The sequence below is a fragment of the Halichoerus grypus genome, chromosome 10 (assembly GCF_964656455.1).
Source record: "Halichoerus grypus chromosome 10, mHalGry1.hap1.1, whole genome shotgun sequence".
NCBI classification, from domain to species: domain Eukaryota; kingdom Metazoa; phylum Chordata; class Mammalia; order Carnivora; family Phocidae; genus Halichoerus; species Halichoerus grypus.
Genome location: NC_135721.1, coordinates 25655518 through 25673086, shown reverse-complemented (window position 1 = coordinate 25673086; position 17569 = coordinate 25655518). Strand labels below are relative to the sequence as shown.

General features: G+C 35.3%; 1 protein-coding gene across 11 annotated transcripts in view; it reads right to left on the bottom strand.

Annotated features, from left to right (window-relative positions):
* BIRC6 (baculoviral IAP repeat containing 6) overlaps positions 1 to 17569 on the bottom strand; it is a 227097-nt gene that overhangs the window by 152758 nt on the left and 56770 nt on the right. For 7 of the 11 annotated variants that reach the window (XR_013441642.1, XM_078056159.1, XM_078056150.1 and 4 more), the window contains exons 10-16: positions 15196 to 16590; positions 9990 to 10139; positions 7076 to 7301; positions 4665 to 4825; positions 3488 to 3619; positions 2871 to 3002; positions 645 to 823 (exon numbers count right to left, since the gene is read on the bottom strand). Coding sequence is in view for 10 of the 11 variants with exons in the window: in XM_078056159.1 (XP_077912285.1) it covers positions 645 to 823; positions 2871 to 3002; positions 3488 to 3619; positions 4665 to 4825; positions 7076 to 7301; positions 9990 to 10139; positions 15196 to 16590 (2375 nt within the window). In the remaining variant the exon portion in view is untranslated. The remainder of the gene's footprint in view (positions 1 to 644; positions 824 to 2870; positions 3003 to 3487; positions 3620 to 4664; positions 4826 to 7075; positions 7302 to 9989; positions 10140 to 15195; positions 16591 to 17569) is intronic. The other 4 variants (XM_078056153.1, XM_078056154.1, XM_078056155.1 and 1 more) reach the window with 2 other exon arrangements.

Below are 17569 nucleotides of genomic sequence, written 5' to 3'. Positions count from 1 at the left end.
AATGGAGATAATAGTAGCACCTGCTCTGCCTACCTCAGAGTTATTTTGAGGATTAAATCAGATAAAGTACACAGAAGTCCTTGAAAAATTGGAAGACCTATACAAATATAAGATGATTGGTGTTACTGATATTGCTACTGTTGCTTATGAATAATGATGATAGAGAAACAAAAATCTCCAGAGTTCAGGAAAATCCAAGATCAGACAATTATGAAGAGACTGCATGGTACACAGCTACTTGTAGAAAATCAACCTTGAAATTGGGATTTATCTCTAACACTACTCCCCAACTTCTCTTCCTGCATCCTCCCAAATGTTTACCGAAAAAAAGTGGTGAGTTACCAGTAAAAGACACAGACATAAACTCTAAAACCTAAATAAATATTATGGCCTAAAATAATTATAAAGGGAAGTATCTGCTAACAATTACTCTCTCCTGAGTATACTTTATAAACATTTGCTTAAAGTTAATTCAAAATATATTCTTCTTAATTACATTTTTAAAGTCACTGCAAAGAAAAATTATAAACCAAGTATCTATTGAAAAATCAATGAAGGGTCATACTACTTCCAATTGTGTGTCAAATCTTGTCCATAATGTTTATAACAGCATTGTTGTGGTTCAAAATGACACTGCTTCATACCTTGCCTGCTGCGACTTTTGCCAAGAGTGAAGCAAGTGAATAACCCTTGTTACTCTGGTGTTTTAGGGATGGAAGTCTTACTACAGGGCGTATACCACCATTACAGATCTCATCTGTTCCTCTTTCATTCACTGCCTTGACGTGGATTAAAAAGGAACGATATTTTCCTCCTGCCATACCTGAGGAGCAGCACAGAATGGGAAAAATAACTTAATCACCAAAAGACCAAATTGTTTTTCATCTTCGTAGAGCAAGTTAATTCCACAAGAAAAGGACACTTGACTGGAATTTTCAAATTATACTGTTTGAGTATAATCATCAAATAACCTTCATATGTTGGTAGCAAAAGAACAAAAAGCACAGGAGTTATACAAACACTGTAAGACAGAAAATTCTAATTGTTACAAACATTTTGCATATTTTTCCCCAATGAAATTATTCATTTTAATAACAGACATTTTGTGAACTACAGAAAAACACACACAAAAAAACTATCTTTAAGGCACTACCCACAGATAATGATGGTATCATTATGTGAATCCATCTCGTCTTTTTATGCATGCATGCACACACACACATATTTGCATACACACATATACATAAGCACTGCGGTATTAAGATATGAAAAAGCCCAGGCTTTGGAGTCACTACCTGGGTTTGAATAATGGCTCTGCCATTTATTAGGCATGTGACAAATTAATCTCCTGTGGTTTGGTTCTTTCAAATGTAAAATGGGAGTAATAACAGTACCTACCTCAAAGACAACTCAAACACAACTGTGCATGGCACAAAGAGAGCACTCAATAAATATTGGTTATTACCACCAGTACATTTTATTCTCTTTTAACTAAATTAAGACCATACCATACATATCTAAGTAAAATATATTGTAAAAATACCCTCAAAATAATACACTCACCAGTAAACCATCAGCCTATTGGTACCTTGCAGGTATTAAATCTTTCTCTATTACAAAAACTATCTTTCTTGTTTCCCACTGATTGGCCGGCCTACTGTGCTAGCATTACACTGTTATACTCTTATTGCTGTATTATTATTCTATGTTCTAGTATCTGACAAGACCCTCTCTCTCTCTTTTCTTTTTCCAAACTTCTTTGATCCATATCATCCTTTTCCTCTAAAAATTAAGCAATCATTTTCTCCAGTTCCAAAGACTTTTGAAGAATTTGGTGAGAAAAAAAAATCATTCTTGGTAAATTCCAGAAAAATTAATACTTTTAAGTTGAGCCTTTTGAAATGCATGTCATTTAATTGCATTCTCCATTTTGTCAAAGCCAACATCTTTGTTTTCATATACAAATTTAAGTTTCACATTCTCATTCAACAAAAGTAACTTATACTTGCAGCAATATGAGAGATTTTATTAGTCTTGCTGACTGCTATACCCCAATATGCAGCGTAACACACTACAGGATCTCATAAACTTAATAAATGAATCAGGGTGTAGTCAAGAGAACACATTAAAACTTCTATGTATGTCTGCAACTAAAGGTAAATATGTAAATGTAGACAACTAATATGAAGGGAATATATACAAATTAAAATAGTTGTTATCTGGGTGGTCAGGTATTTTCCTGGTTTGGGGAAGAACTACATATCCCACCACACCTCCAAAATAACTTTAATAATGGAGCTAGGTATTTTGTTTGTTGGCTTTTTAAATTTACCCTGGGATACAAAAGCTGATATATTAAAGTCTTACTACTGCAATATCAATCCTCTAAATAATAGCCAATTATTTTTTAATATACATTAATTATAATGTGTTTATGTGAGACACTCAAATAATTACATCTGATATCAAAACTTCTATAAAAACCCTCTTAAGGAAAATATTATAACAATATACAACTAAAGACACAGGACTCTAAGTTGATGGGAAAGGCAACCATGCCAGAATATGTCACCTGATTACTCAAAAAAGCTCTGCGATATCACACTAAGTTATCATATATTCATTTTTTTTAATGCTTTCCCAAAAAGCACTGAGAACTCCAAAACACAGAAAGTAGTATATTGGAAGTTTCACATAAAATTACAGTCACTTCTGAGAGGAAATGAGCTCAGCTACCAGGAAACTGATGGAACTGTTAATGTAAATCCCAAACAAAACAAAATCTTACTTTTCTGAGATCAGTTTTTAAAAAAATCTATTTTTCCAATGTGGCATTATTCAATCTGCTTTTGTAAAATATGTTACTTCACCTTTAACAAGTTTGGGGCTTGTTAATGTCAACATCCCAGCATGCCCTGATAGATCAAGGCCACTAGCAAGCCATACTGGTCCACACAGAATGTCTTCTTTATGATCTTCTAAAAATGGACATAATCTCAGACCTAAAAAGAATACACATTTTCTTTTAGTTTGTAATTTAAAAATATGAAATAAGCAAATATCCATCCCATATATAATACCACCACACAAAATACCATACTTAGAATGTGTTCAAATAAGAATTCACTATCATGCTAAGGAACTATAATCAAAGATCTGATAAATTTTCAAATATCTGATTATATGTTGCTTTCCATTCCCATATTATTTACATTCACCTTGATCGTCAAAAAATATTACAAAACCATCACATGATTTTAAATCCCAAGATATTAAAAAAACAAGAATGCGAGTATTAGCGCAGCTGTGTTCACAAAGATGAGCTGAAAGTTAAAGCATATTGCCAAAGCAAAATTAAAGGTTATTTTTTAATTGTGTTTTTAAAACCAAGTTTTTGCAAGCCATAAGGAAATCTCTGCCCAACATGATGCATTTGGATCACTACTCCTTTTACTGTCATGGACAACAGCTCTATAATTTAACTCACACTGTGATTCCTCTACATCCATGTGCTGCATTTCTTCATTCAAATCAACCAGGGACGGTTTCCCATTTTGTTCCACTTCAATGTTAAGAGCTGGAGACAAAGGAAAGGTGATCTGCCTATCTACTGCTGTTTCTAGAGGATAAAAATATTAGTAAACTTAATTTTGCTTAATATCAATAATTTATGTGCCTGAAATTCTAAAATTTTCTGTTAAATTGGGAACTACTGTGATTCTTATCACAGATGCTACAAAATGGTTGTCAGAAGAAAAAAAATTAGATTCTATTAATCGTTTCATACACTCTCCTCTCTTTTAATGGTACTAAAATATTCACCTGAGAAATAATTTGCTGGCAACTAAAGTAAAAGTTCTTACCCTAAGCTGCAGAGTACAAGCACCTGCAAAGTTTTAAAAATACTAATGCCTAAGCCCTAGACCCAATTAAATCAGAATCTGCCATGATTCAAAAAAATACACCACACACACAAACGCACACACATATACACAAATACATACATATGTATTTTGAAAACAAGAAATTTTTCAGGTTTTACTGTTTCTACTCCCTGGTGTAAAGCAGCCATTTACTCTAAAATTATCCCAGCCTTTTCAATTAACCTCTTAAGGAGAAAACACTGATGAGTAACGTCTAGTTCTCAACATGTATACAATCTATTTAAAAAACTCAATATATCAAATTCTGAACTTGTAAGAAAAGTAAATAAAGTTGGGTGTATTTCTGGGTGTGTTTCTGTATTACATGAAAGGTTAGGTTTCACCAATGATCTTAAAAGAATATGTGACTTCCATTAACAAAGTTCTTTTCCCAATCCAGTCTCCGCTTACGAAGAAAAATGTGTACGTCTAGGAATGATGAAAGTGAAACTAATTCAGAAAGGAACCAACTGAATTTCCTAAATAGCAAAATTAAGTTACTCTAGTTTATGCAATTCTATACAATACTGAGCTACCAAAACCTCTAAAATATTCTAGAATTAACTTTTCTAAATAAAACCACCAAAAGTAGAGCAGAAAAGAAGTACGGGGGTGGCGGAGAGAGTGGAGAGGAGGGGGAAGGCAAGGGAGGGACGTGAAACCTAGACAGTCAAGTTGAAATTAGTTTTTTTAAGAAATCAACTGCAAAATCGTCAAATATAAATTTTGATTCATTCTTACCATTGACTTTCCCTAAGCCCGGAGCTTTATTTTTCAGCAGCGTCACTTGTATCTGTGGAATATTGGTGATGTTTGAGTTCAAAACAAATTTGAAGTCCACATGTCCAACCATACAAGCTTTAGGTAGAACCAGTTCAAATACATGTTCATCCCAGCTGTTGCTGTCAAATAAGGGGGAAAATGCTAAACACAGCAAAAGTCTTTCTTTGGCCAAAACCACATTATCATTAATAACACTTGCACACTCTTTGATTTGTAGCCTCCAACAAAACTCAATGCTTCTCAATGGGATCAGCTCCCAAAAGAAAGGTTAAACTTAGGGCAATAATTGATCTTACCTTAGAAATCTACACCTATCTTGGGAAATGAACATTCCAATAAACCCTTCCTGGGCCCCACCCCAAATCTGTAAGCGGGGTCCCAGGAATCTGCATTTTAAAATAAGAATTTCTTCTATTTCTTAGACGTGTCTATTTTTTTTTTTTTTTAAAGATTTTATTTATTTATTTGACAGAGAGAGACACAGTGAGAGAGGGAACACAAGCAGGGGGAGTGGGAGAGGGAGAAGCAGGCTTCCCGCCAAGCAGGGAGCCCGACGCGGGGCTCGATCCCAGGACCCTGGGATCATGACCTAAGCCAAAGGCAGACACTTAACAACTGACCTACCCAGGCGCCCCTAGACATGTCTATTCTGATTTTAAATTCTATATAAAGGTTGAAAAATAAAAATCTCCAAACCATACTCCACTAATTTCCAGACTCATTCAGATGTCTACCAGACATCTCTAATTTATCATAAGCAAAGCCAAACTTCTTAATTGCCCACTCCAATCTCAGTAAACAGAAATTCTATTTTTCAATCAGCTCAATCCAAAACCTTAGTCATCCTTGACTCTTCTCTCTCACACCAGATGTTCAATACATCAGCATATACTATTCCTTCTACTCCAAATTATATCCAGAATCTGACCACTCTTTTCACCACCTCCAACAACTATCATCATGGTCCAAACTACCATCAACAGTAATAGCATCCAAACTAGAACCCTCACTCCTATCACTGCCCTCCACAACACACAACCACTCATAATCTACTATCATCACAGTAGTCTTACTGTATCCTTCTAATATATAAATTATTCCTGTATCCAAAACCCTCTAATATTTTTCTCATCTTACACCACATAAAAATCTCACTATGGCCTATAAAGATACTTGTCCTCTGGTGACCAGCTACCTCTTTTGACCTGGCCTCCTCCCACTCTCCCCTACCTTCACTGCACTCCAACAACACTGGTTTTCTTGCTCTCACCAGAATTCATAAAACATACTCCTCAGGGTCTTTGTACTTGCTATTACCTCGGAATTAATGTCTTCATGGAGGTCATTCTGGCCCCTTATATAAAAAGTACCATACTGGGGCAGCTGAGTGGCTTAGTCGGTTAAGCATCTGCCTTTGGCTCAGGTCATGATTCCCAGGTCCTGGGACTGAGCCCCGTGTCAGGGTCCTTGCTCAGCGGGGAGTCTGCTTCTCCCTCTGCCCCTACACCTGCTCATACTCTCTCTCTCAAATAAATAAAATCTTAAAAGAAAGAAAATACCATACACATTTTCTCTTTCTCTCACTCTTGCACACATGTACATACCCAGCAACTACTCTGACACCATATTGTTTTATCATATTTCATAACTTTTATGACTCTGTAGCACACTAGGTATTGGCTTACTGTCTTTCTATCCCCCAGAGAATGTAAATTCCAGTGACAGCTATACAGGAGTGCCTGCACAAAACAAGCATCTGAATATCTGTTATGGGGCGCCTGGGGGGCTCAGTCAGTTAAGTGTCTGCCTTCAGCTCAGGTCATGATCCCAGGGGTCCTGGGAACGAACCCCACACTGGGCTCCCTGCTCAGTGGGGAGCCTGCTTCTCCCTCTCCCACTCCCCCTGCTTGTGCTTCCTCTCTACCAAATAAATAAAATCTTAAAAAAATAAACAACTAAATAAACATCTGTTAAATAGGGGAGATGGGGTAATTAGGGGATGGACATTAAAGAGGGCATGTGATGTGATGAGCACTGGGTATTACAGAAGACTGATGAATCACTGAACTCTACCTCTGAAGTTAATAATACACTCTATATAAATTAATTAAATTTAAATTTAAAAAATAAATAAATATCTGTTAAACAAACTTGTGAACTGACTGCCCAAACTAATTGTACTGGTGGATTACTCTATTTTATCCTACAATAAGAATATAGAAATTTCCAAAATTAAGGTGACAAATGAAAAGAACAAAGTTATTAATATATAAAAGTTGAGAAGCAGTAATATATCTAAGAATTTTATGTTGTTTCTAACAAATACATAATATGGACTTAAAATCAAATACCTTAGAAGAATGTCTTACCTATCAGTCTGTAGTTTCCAAGTTCTAGTATGCTGAGCAGCATCTCCATGGTGTTGCTGATGCAAATGCTGAGGGTGCCTCCTTTGTTGCTGTTCTTGTTGAACTTCTACCCAGCATGGAGGAACAGTAGCTGAAAACCGTGGAGTCAAAGTCTCAAAGCGGGTTAGCTCCACTAGAGATGTCAAGATGTCAAGGGTGAATGGCTGGTCCACCAATAAATCAACTCCTTAACAACAGTGAATATAGAATTTGAAATAAGTTATAAAAAAAGTTTTAATTCATGTTTTTTGTCTAGTCAATTATAAAACTTGCCAAATATACTGAGAGTTATTAATGTGAGCTCAGATATTTATATGCAAATAAAGTAACTAGCACTGACTACATAATGGCCATAATAAATATCCATCTTGAATATTTTAAATTATAGAGAGGGTACTCCTTATTGGAGAAACCCAAACTCAACTTGTTAGAAGAGCCCTGACTGAGCTCTACCCAGCCCTAAGTTAACAAGAGAAACGAAAGTAGTGCTGTAATGCAATCCAAATCTGTATCAAATCAATAAATAACTTTTAGACTTCATCATTTACAAAAGAAAATGCTAAACATCAGTAAGTATATAACATCTGCCCTTTTTAACTTTATATAAAAGAAATTTTTTAAAAGTCAAAGCTAATCTGATGGCAAAAAAATACACACCAAAAGGTTCACCAGTACTTTTTCCTACTTTTGTGATAGTTAAGAATATCTTGTAAGCATACCAATACTATAAGAGTAACAATCTGCTTCAGAGAGATTTTCTCTTATGAAAACGTGCTCACCATCTATGAAATTTCTAACATTAGACAAAGGCTGTTGTGCTTGTTCCAATAACAAAAATAAGTTTTTTAAAAGATTAAAATATGGAATCTGACAGGTTTAGAATATTTTCACAAAGAAAATTTATGCTGAGTTCTAAAAAATTACAAAAAGTATACTTCAAACCACATTTCTCTTCTCAAAGCTTAGAGCTTTTTAAATCAGACTGAAACTGTTAAAATATTGTTTGTAAACATTAATTGTATGTCAATATCCCTTCTTTACATATTTACTTCCTTATAATCTAATTCATCTTTTCTCTACTCAATAGTATTTATGGACTATATACGAAAATTCTTGGGGTGCCTGGGTGGCTCAGTTGGTTAGCATCTGCCTTCGGCTCGGGTCGTGATCCAGAGGTCCTGGGATCAAGCCCAACGTCTGGCTCCCCATTCAGGAGGGAATCTGCTTCTCCCTCTCCCTGTGCTCCTCTCTCTGCTCGTGTTCTATCTCAATAAATAAATAAATTTTAATAAATAAATTTAATAAATTATAAATCTTAATAAATTTCTTTTCCATTATAACAATAACCTATAAAGTAAGAAACATTCAGCTTTTTAAACCAAACTGTATAGTTAATCAAGACAATCAAGTCTTTTTTTTTTTAAGATTTTATTTATTTATTTGACAGAGAGAAAGAGAGAGAGAGAACAGGAACACAAGCACGGGAAGTGGGAGAGGCAGAAGCAGGCTTCCTGCCAAGCAGGGAGCCCGATGTGGGGCTTGATCCCAGGACCCTGGGATCATGACCTGAGCCAAAGGCAGACACTTGTAACGACTGAGCCACCCAGGCGTCCCAGGACAGCCAAGTCTTGACTTATTATAGCATGAGACATGAGTCAGTTTATCTCAACCAGGGGGACAATCTTGCCTCCCAAGGGCCACCTGGAAGGAGGTAATTGTCTGTGCTACTGGACTCTAGTAGATAGAAGCCAGAGATCCTGCTAATACAGCACAGGACAGTCTGCCCACAAAAAATTATCCAGCGCAAAACGGCAACAATGGTGCTAAGGCTGAAAAACCCTGGCATGTAAGATAGCATAGATTATACTGATAGTCACTAAAGTTAGCAGGTATTATATAGTAATCACTAAAGGTTTGCCTTTGGTGCAAAGAAAAATGATCAAATACCCAAATATTAAGTGTCCATAAAAATCAAATACCAACTTTATGTATTATTTCTATTTGGAATACATCTGAGTTTAAACACACTTTTCATTAAAGATTCATTAACCTTTTAAATGCTAGATTTAGGGAATAAAATCTATTAAGGACTAAGAGTAAAACATAACACTGTGGAAGCATAAAAGGACTAACTATAGTCATAAAGGGTGGGGAAGGAGAGCTTAGTGTAACATGTAAAGAGCATGAAATGGAATTATACACTCAAGAAATCATGAAAAGTTTATTGTAACAAACACTGAGAAGAAGACTAGAATTATTTCATAAAAGTCCAGGATATAGCAGGAGTAACATGTTAATTATTACTTCTGAAAAAATAGTTCTGGAGGGCAGTATAGAACACAGAGAGAAGAGGCAAAAACAACATACAAAAGCAAACCTATCTAATGGTGCACAATGGGGCAAATGAGGATCTGAATATACTACCCCAGGAAGAGAATATTTTTCCAGCTTTTCAATTCCAGTAGTAACATTAGTAACATTAAGCCACTCCACTGACTTCGTATTTTTTTAATCAATTCCCCTATTTTATGTTTTTTTCCCTAACTAGACCAAAAGCTCCTTAATGGCCAAAATAATGTTTTACCTCTTAAGTAACATCACCAATATTGGCCAACCTACCATAGGTGAAAAAACATTTTTTATTTTAATGTTAACAACAATTTGCAACTACTGAAAAAAACAATGATAAATAATAAACAAAAACAAGCCAAGTGAAAGAATGGCAACAAAGAAATGAACTCCCTCAACAAAGTAACCAAGAGTTGACTGTAAAAACTGAAAGAATGTTTAAGATTATTTAAGAAAGACTCAGAAAACTTTGAACATCACAAGAATTTGCATTTTTAAGATTTCATTTAAAAATTTAGTATCATACCTGAAATGCCAGGACTTGAAGGATTTGATAAAGGTTTGGAACCTTCTGAAGATGGTTCTATTCCTTTAGAAAGAGATCCATCCACTAGTATATCAGCTTCATCAATATCATCACAAGTTCCTCCAATTTGGAGAAAATGAAGCTCACCACCTATGGTGTAATAGAATTTTATCAACACAGGAACACGGAATATGGATAAACATACAAATGCATACTACTTAGTTAAGAAACTCAATTTATTTTAATATCACTCAACAAGCAGATAAACAGGGCTGACAAAGTGACATATCTTCCAGAAATTAGAAATTAATCTGACAAGGTACTACAAACGGAAAATTTAATTTAAAAAATGGCAACACAAACATGTGAAAACAGTTATTTACCTCGTACTAACTATGTGTAAGACACTATTTTAAATGCTTAAGTTAATTCATTTAGTCTTCACAAAAACCCCTGAGGTAAGGACTATTATTGTGGCCACTTTACAGATGAGGAAACTGATGCACTAGCTAAATATCTCAGCAGTAACAAAAATGAACAAAGATTCTTAATTTTTTGAAGCATTCACCATGAAATGAAATTAAACTGAATTTCTGTTTTTTGTATTTCTCACAGAAAAAAACTGAAAGCAAACTTAGCAAATATTTAAGACAAAAATCAATGGATAAAAGAATATTCTAACAAAAGTAGTTGGAGATTCACTTTCAACATGACAGAATAAGGAAGATGACAACTCCTCTTCCTTAAAAGCAACGACAAAGCCAGACAAAACTGTCATTCAATCAGGGTGGGGCAAGCAATGAAAACCAGCAGAAGGGATGCTACTGCCAGAGGGGGCCCAATGGATTTGGAAAGCCATCAGTTTAAAGGGCTCAGTGGCAACAAAAATGAGGTGCATCCTGAAGTCAGGACTCTGCCCTTAATACAAAGTTACAAGAAGTGAAAGAAACATAGGAGGCTTGGTAAACTCTCCACATAATCCACAATGATCAGAGGCTGTACACATGTGTTACAAAACTAGATGGGGCCCAAGCCATCCACACATTCCCAGTCAACTAAGCCCCATGCAAATGCAGAAGAGTTGTAAGAGGGAATGACAGAAAATAAAAATAAAGCAAATAAAAGCCAGGACACACCTGAATACAGCCTTTCTGGTGAAGTTACTTGGGCATAATCATTTATCAAAATCTTTGACTGAATACTAAGCTAAGTGGACACAAAGGCAACAAATAAGAAACAAGGTTTAAAAGTTAACCTCTGGGGAAAAAAAAATGACGGGAGACATCAGTGACTGCACACTGCAAAAGAAAGAGATTTCACAGATGTAGTCCTGATGGGTTACCAAACAAACAAACAAACAAAGCAACAACAACCTCCAAAGAGGGGAAATCAGAATCCAGAATTTTGGAATGTTATTTAAAATGTCCAGTATTAAATCAAAAATTGTAAGACATCTGAAGAAAGACTGACCCATGCTTAAGGAAAACAAAATCATTGAGAAATATCTCTGAGTTCCCAAAATTTGGGTTTGGCAGACAAGAACTTCAAAGAAGCTACTGTATTTTTATAGAATAAAAGGAAATCAGGTATGGAGAATTAAAGGAACAAATGGTGGAAATGACTCAACAAGTAAAGAATCTCAACTAAAAAACAGAAATTTTAAAGAACAAAAGGAAAATTCTGGAGTTGAAACATAAAATACGTAAAATGAAAAGTTCATTAGAGAGGCTCAAAGCAGATTTGAGATGGCAGTAGAAGAATCAGTAAAATAAAAATAGAGCATAAGAAATGAACCAATCTGAAGAAAAGTAAAAGATCTTTTAAAATGAAAAGCATCTCAGAGACCTATGGGACAGATCAAGTATAAGAGCATACATGTAATGGGAATTCCAGAAAAAGAGAACAGAAAAGGCAAAGAGAAAAAACTGATGAAATAATGGACAAAAACTTCCCAAATTTGAAGAAACACATTACACTGCAAATCCAATCAATTCAATGAACTTCAAGTAGGATATATACAATGAGATTCACAGGTATATATGTTACAGTCAAACTGCTGAAAGTCAATGAGAAAACCTTAAATGCAACAAGTTAAAAATGACTCATCAGATCTAATAACCATGATGCAAATTAAGAGTGGACTTACCAGAAACAATGGAGGCCAAAGGCAACTGAATGAGATGTGCAGAAATAGTCAACCAATAATTCTATATACAGTACTATTCTTCAAAAATGAATGTGAAATAGAGATATTTCAGGATAAACAGAATTTTTTACTAGGAGATCTGCCTTGTAGTAAGTACTAAAGTCCTTCAAGATGAAAGAAAGCACTACCAAATTTTATCACACACACACATACACACACACATGTACGAGAAATGAGTAAGTAGGTGATGAAATGAGTAAAGTAGATGAATATATATTTTATCTCATTTCTTTGTAAAGTTTTTTAAAAGACAAAGATTGTATAAAATAACTCTTTTTGGTTGGGTTTATAACTTATCTAAATGCAACATATAAGACAATGGTAGCACAAAGGGGCAGGAGAAAAAAGATTAGAGCAAAGTATATTTTACTAGAATTAAGTTAGTATTATTCTAAAGTAGTTTGTGACAGATTAAATCACTAAGAACAGAACTCCAAAAAAGTATTTAAAAAAATATATCAACAAAGGCACCAGTAATGTCACACCAAATGGCAGAGTAGGAAGTTCTAGGTAGGAAGCTCTAGAGGTCAGCTACTGAACTAGAAAGTGACTGGAAAAAAAAAAAGAAAGAAAGTGACTGAAATCAACTATTTCAGAACTCTGGAGCCTAACAAGAAACAATGACCAGAAGATGCTTGATAAAGGGAAAGGCTACTGATCTTTCACGGAAGTGGCCTGCAGCCCTGTGCAAGCTGTGGGGAAAGCGGCCCACATTTCTGGAGTTGCTGGCTGGTGGCCAGAAGGGACCTTACTTCCTCATTTCACATATATGTATATATGTATGCGTGTGTATATTCTATTTCCGAACTTTAATCAAACATAGCTCCATCAAATCTACCTTCAGTATATTATTAATACTATTTGAAATTAACTTACAACATTTATTAGTTGTAGATTTTTATCAAAAGGCTCAATGACTCCATGAGAAAAAGAGTTTTATGCTACTTGAATACACTCTTATGACATGTCATGGAAATGTCACGTCCTTTTGATTCAGAGCCTGTAATCCTTTTTAAAAATTTTTACAACTACTTTTTGGACTGTCATATATACATTTTAAAACATCAACTTTTCTTTCCTCTTTTTTGTTACTAATCTCATCTTTTCACATCTATCTTGACCAGTCAATCCTTGAAGAACTAGGAGATAATTTTCAAAGTGCTTAACGTCTCAGGCTTTTTCTTGTCCATTGATCCATCTGGATAAATTCCCTATCACATGAGATCGATTCCTAGAACTTTTCATTGTCCAAACTCCAAGAATACATTAATCTATTTAAACACTACTTATCCTCTGTCTCACAAAAGCATATCTCATCAAACAATTAAAATCATTAAACCCTGACTGTATTTCTGGATAATACTAGTATCTAACACAGATGTGCCCTGGGCCTAGGTCACTCAGGTTCCAAATTCAGCTCCACTCTGGATGGCCTATGGCATATTAAATTGTTTTCATTTTTTAAATCTTTCACATTAAAAGATTCTTTAAAATTCAATGTATGAGTCTTCTTTCTTTTTTTTAAGTAGGCTCCATTACTTTAAGTGGGCTCCACACCCAGCATGGGCTTGAACTCATGACCCTGAGATCAAGACCTGAGCTGAGATCAAGAGTCAGACACTTAACCAACTGAGCCACCCAGATGCCCCTACAAGTCTTATGCTTTTGTTACATTCTAGCAGTATAATGTAGTTTAAGCACCCTGACAACAGATGCCCAGGTATGAATGCTGACTCTGTCATTTATTAGCTCTGTGACTTAGGCAAGTTACTTAACCTCTCCTTCCCTCAGTTTCCTTATCTGTAAAATGAAGACAATAATAGTATATACCTCATAAAGTTGGCATGATGACTAAACAAATTATGAGAAGTAAAGCTCTCACAACAGTGAATTGGCACATACATGATCAAAAACTTCAAATTATCCTTCACACCACATAGTATTTTAATGGTTTTTCTAAACTTTATCAACTCTAATTCAAAGTTTAATTAGTCTAAAGTTATTCTGCATTGCTCATTTTTAAAATTAATCTATTTGGGTTCTGATGTTATTTGAAGATTTTTCTTCCCCTTATTTCACTAGATGTATTTCAAAGAAGGCAATCTGAACCACTACATTCACCACTACTCTTCTTGGCCAAACTCTTGCAATCTTTTAAAGCGAGGAAAAACTCGGATTAATTCCTCCCAAGAACCACAAATGAGATGTATGATTCTCCTCACACCCAGTTCTTCTCCCAAGCACTGGTTATAGTTACCTGGGCTTCAAATATCTCCTGACCCTAAATTCCTACTAAACTATCAATAAGACTACTCATTTTGCCTGATATTGTCAGTAATCCGTTTCAAAAACTGCTTTATCTTTCCAATTTAAAATATATAATAAGAAAAGTAGGAGGAAAAATGCACACTATGTGTTACTCTGTATGGGGCCTCAAATGTTGCAAAGCTGATTCAACCATTAGCCAAAGGTCAGGAATAAATCAGAAAAGAAAAATTTATTTGGCAAAACTAGTATTCATTTGCTAAATATTTTTATTTCAGGAGGAAATAATGACCAATATATATCTCTGTGCCAAAAACGTTATATACATTATCTCATTTCATTCTAAGAAGCCTGATAACAGGCCTTTTTATCCTCGTCTATAAATAAACAAAGGTTTACTGAGTTTAAAGTAACTTGCCCAAGGCCACAAATTTGAGCAGATGCAGAGTCAGGACTCACAGAAACAACAGCAGGTTATTTTCTTGAGGTTAAAGCAGAGAAGATACTTTCTGAGAGACTTATTAACTTATTTACAATTAGAATCCTTACCTAGGGCAGTAGAAAAAAGTTTTAAAAAGTTAAAACAGTAGAAAGATTTACCGCTTCATTATAAAAAAAATAAATTTCTCTCCATCTATATGGATCTAAAATTCATAGTAGGTATGCATATAAATGAATGCCATATACACTGATTTTATAAGATTTGTAGGAGAACCAAACAAACCAAGAGCTTACCTTTGGTGCATGCACACAGCCTGTCTGTGCCCGAGCAGTAAATGACAGAAACAAATGTGTCCTGTTCCTCAGTGCCCTCCTTTTTGGGAGGTTCCACTTTGGCCAAAATTTCAAAGTTTGAAAGATCTAATATTTTTACATATCCTCCCTGAGTGGTTATTACCAGGTGTCCAAGAGTAGAAATATCAGCCTTTTTTTCTCTTTCAATGCCATTCTTTGAGGTTAACTGCATTTCCTCAACAGGTTCCTCACAGTCATCTTCTCGATTATCCAATATATCTGGTGGAAGCAAAATGAGCGAGGTAATTGTGTCCTGGGGGTCTTTGATATGTTGGATTTTTATTGGCTCCTCTTCTAAAGTCACTATCCGAGTGGCATAATTCATTTTATAAAGTATTAAATATCCACCACTAATATTCCTCTGCTCAGGCTGAATTATCAAAGGAGTTTGTACATCTGCTGGTGATTCATGTTGGATTACACTAATATTTGCACCATTCACTACAGCAAGATTTGATTCCAGCTCACCTTTCCGTCTATTACATAGTGCAGAGTTTAATTTATTTAAATTATTCAAGGCCTCTACTTGATTTATTGCACTCAAGGATTCAACAGGGCATGTCCGCAGTCCTACCAACAAATGAATTCCATCAGCACAAGGAGTTAGGGAGTCTATACAAAGATTCTCCTCCTCTGCAAACTTTGGCAGCCTTAAGCACTGAACCAAAGTCCCAGGCTTGGGAAACACAGAGTTCCACTTCTCAGAATCTGGAGAGGTAAGGTTGGCTGCTGCATCTGCAAATTGCTGAATGTAAGTCACAGGAGGATCCTGCAACAACAACTGCTCCTGACTATCCAGCTCCATTTCAATAATCTGTGGAACTGTAAAACCATCATCATGCAAACTTTTGCTCATTATATTGTTCATCTGTGAAAATATTTTTCCTGCTTTCTCATCAGATTCCTTGATGCTATAAAGAAGCAAAATGGGTAAAGTCCTCCTTACTAGAGGAGAATTTAACTCTGAATTAGTGCAGGATTCATTGTCAGTTGACCCTTGTTCTGATATACTTTCACCCTGAGTTCTGCTTAAACCATCCAGTGACCTGTGAGAATTACTACTAATGGGTGAGGTAGCAGGAGATTTATATGTTAATAAACCTCCAGCTAATAAACATGGAAAGGGAATGTTGTGTTGTTCCTGGTGCTTTTCCTTTGTCTTTTCACTCTTAGAGTTTGTTAAGCAAGGATTTGCCCCAAGTTCTTCAAGATCCTTAACAGTATCTTCAAGCACATTTGCCACAATCTCCCACTGAAGTTTTTCAGGCTGCTGCAGAATGCTGAGTGCTGTTATATCAAGGCTCACTTCCATGGCTTCCTTCTGTGATGTATGCCCTTCGAAAAGGAACAATATTCATTAGAATTGGCCTTGAGATTGGCAAATCACGAATCTTTAGTATAACGCTTTCGTTACTTTTCTTCCTCATCCAATCAGTGCATTATAATTACGTAAGAGGAAGAAATTAAAGTATTTTAAAGGGAAGTTAATCAAATCTGAGGTAAATCTACTCAGAAGAACCACTGACGTATTCAAGAGAGTCAAAATCATTTTCAATTCAGAATATATTCTCTTGGCAATTTATGAGCAACCCTCCCCCACCCTTTTTAATTTATGAGAATGGTTAAAGAATGAAGACGTTATTAGTATCAAAATATAGGACTTCTGTCCTTTAATTCTAAACCAAAAAACATTCAATACCATTATAACTATCACTTATGCACTTTATAGAATATCCATGAAACATGATTATATTGTCAGTTCCCTTTCTTTTACCATTTAGAAGAAGTCATAGCATGCTCTCCTCTCTCCTATCCCACCATGCTAATTATCAGTTGATTATCATAGTACGCAATGTAATTCTAACCTCAGCGTAGAAAAAAATTATAACTAGGAAGGAAAAGTTCCCCAAATTTGCCATTTTCAAGTGAAGCATAAAGCATATTCTGTATTATCTGCTAATTTATAGCTCATTTAAAGTTAACTACATTACCCCTTATGATCTTTTGTCCATTGTGTGCTCTCCCCTTACAAAGAGTACAAAAGTCATTTCTCAGTCTCAGGGCTCCACAAACACCACGTCTGTCTACACAAAACCTTGCAACAGATGTCACTCAACCCCTAAACCAGGCATAATCTCTTGATATTGAACTGAAAGTCTGAACCAATTTGTTTCTTTCTCAATAGCAAAAAATACTATCAGTCAACAACAACATTATTAGCAACAATAATGTCTAAGTATTTCTTTTTTTTTGACGATTTTAAATATTTATTTGACAGAGAGAGACACAGCGAGAGAGGGAACACAAGCAGGGG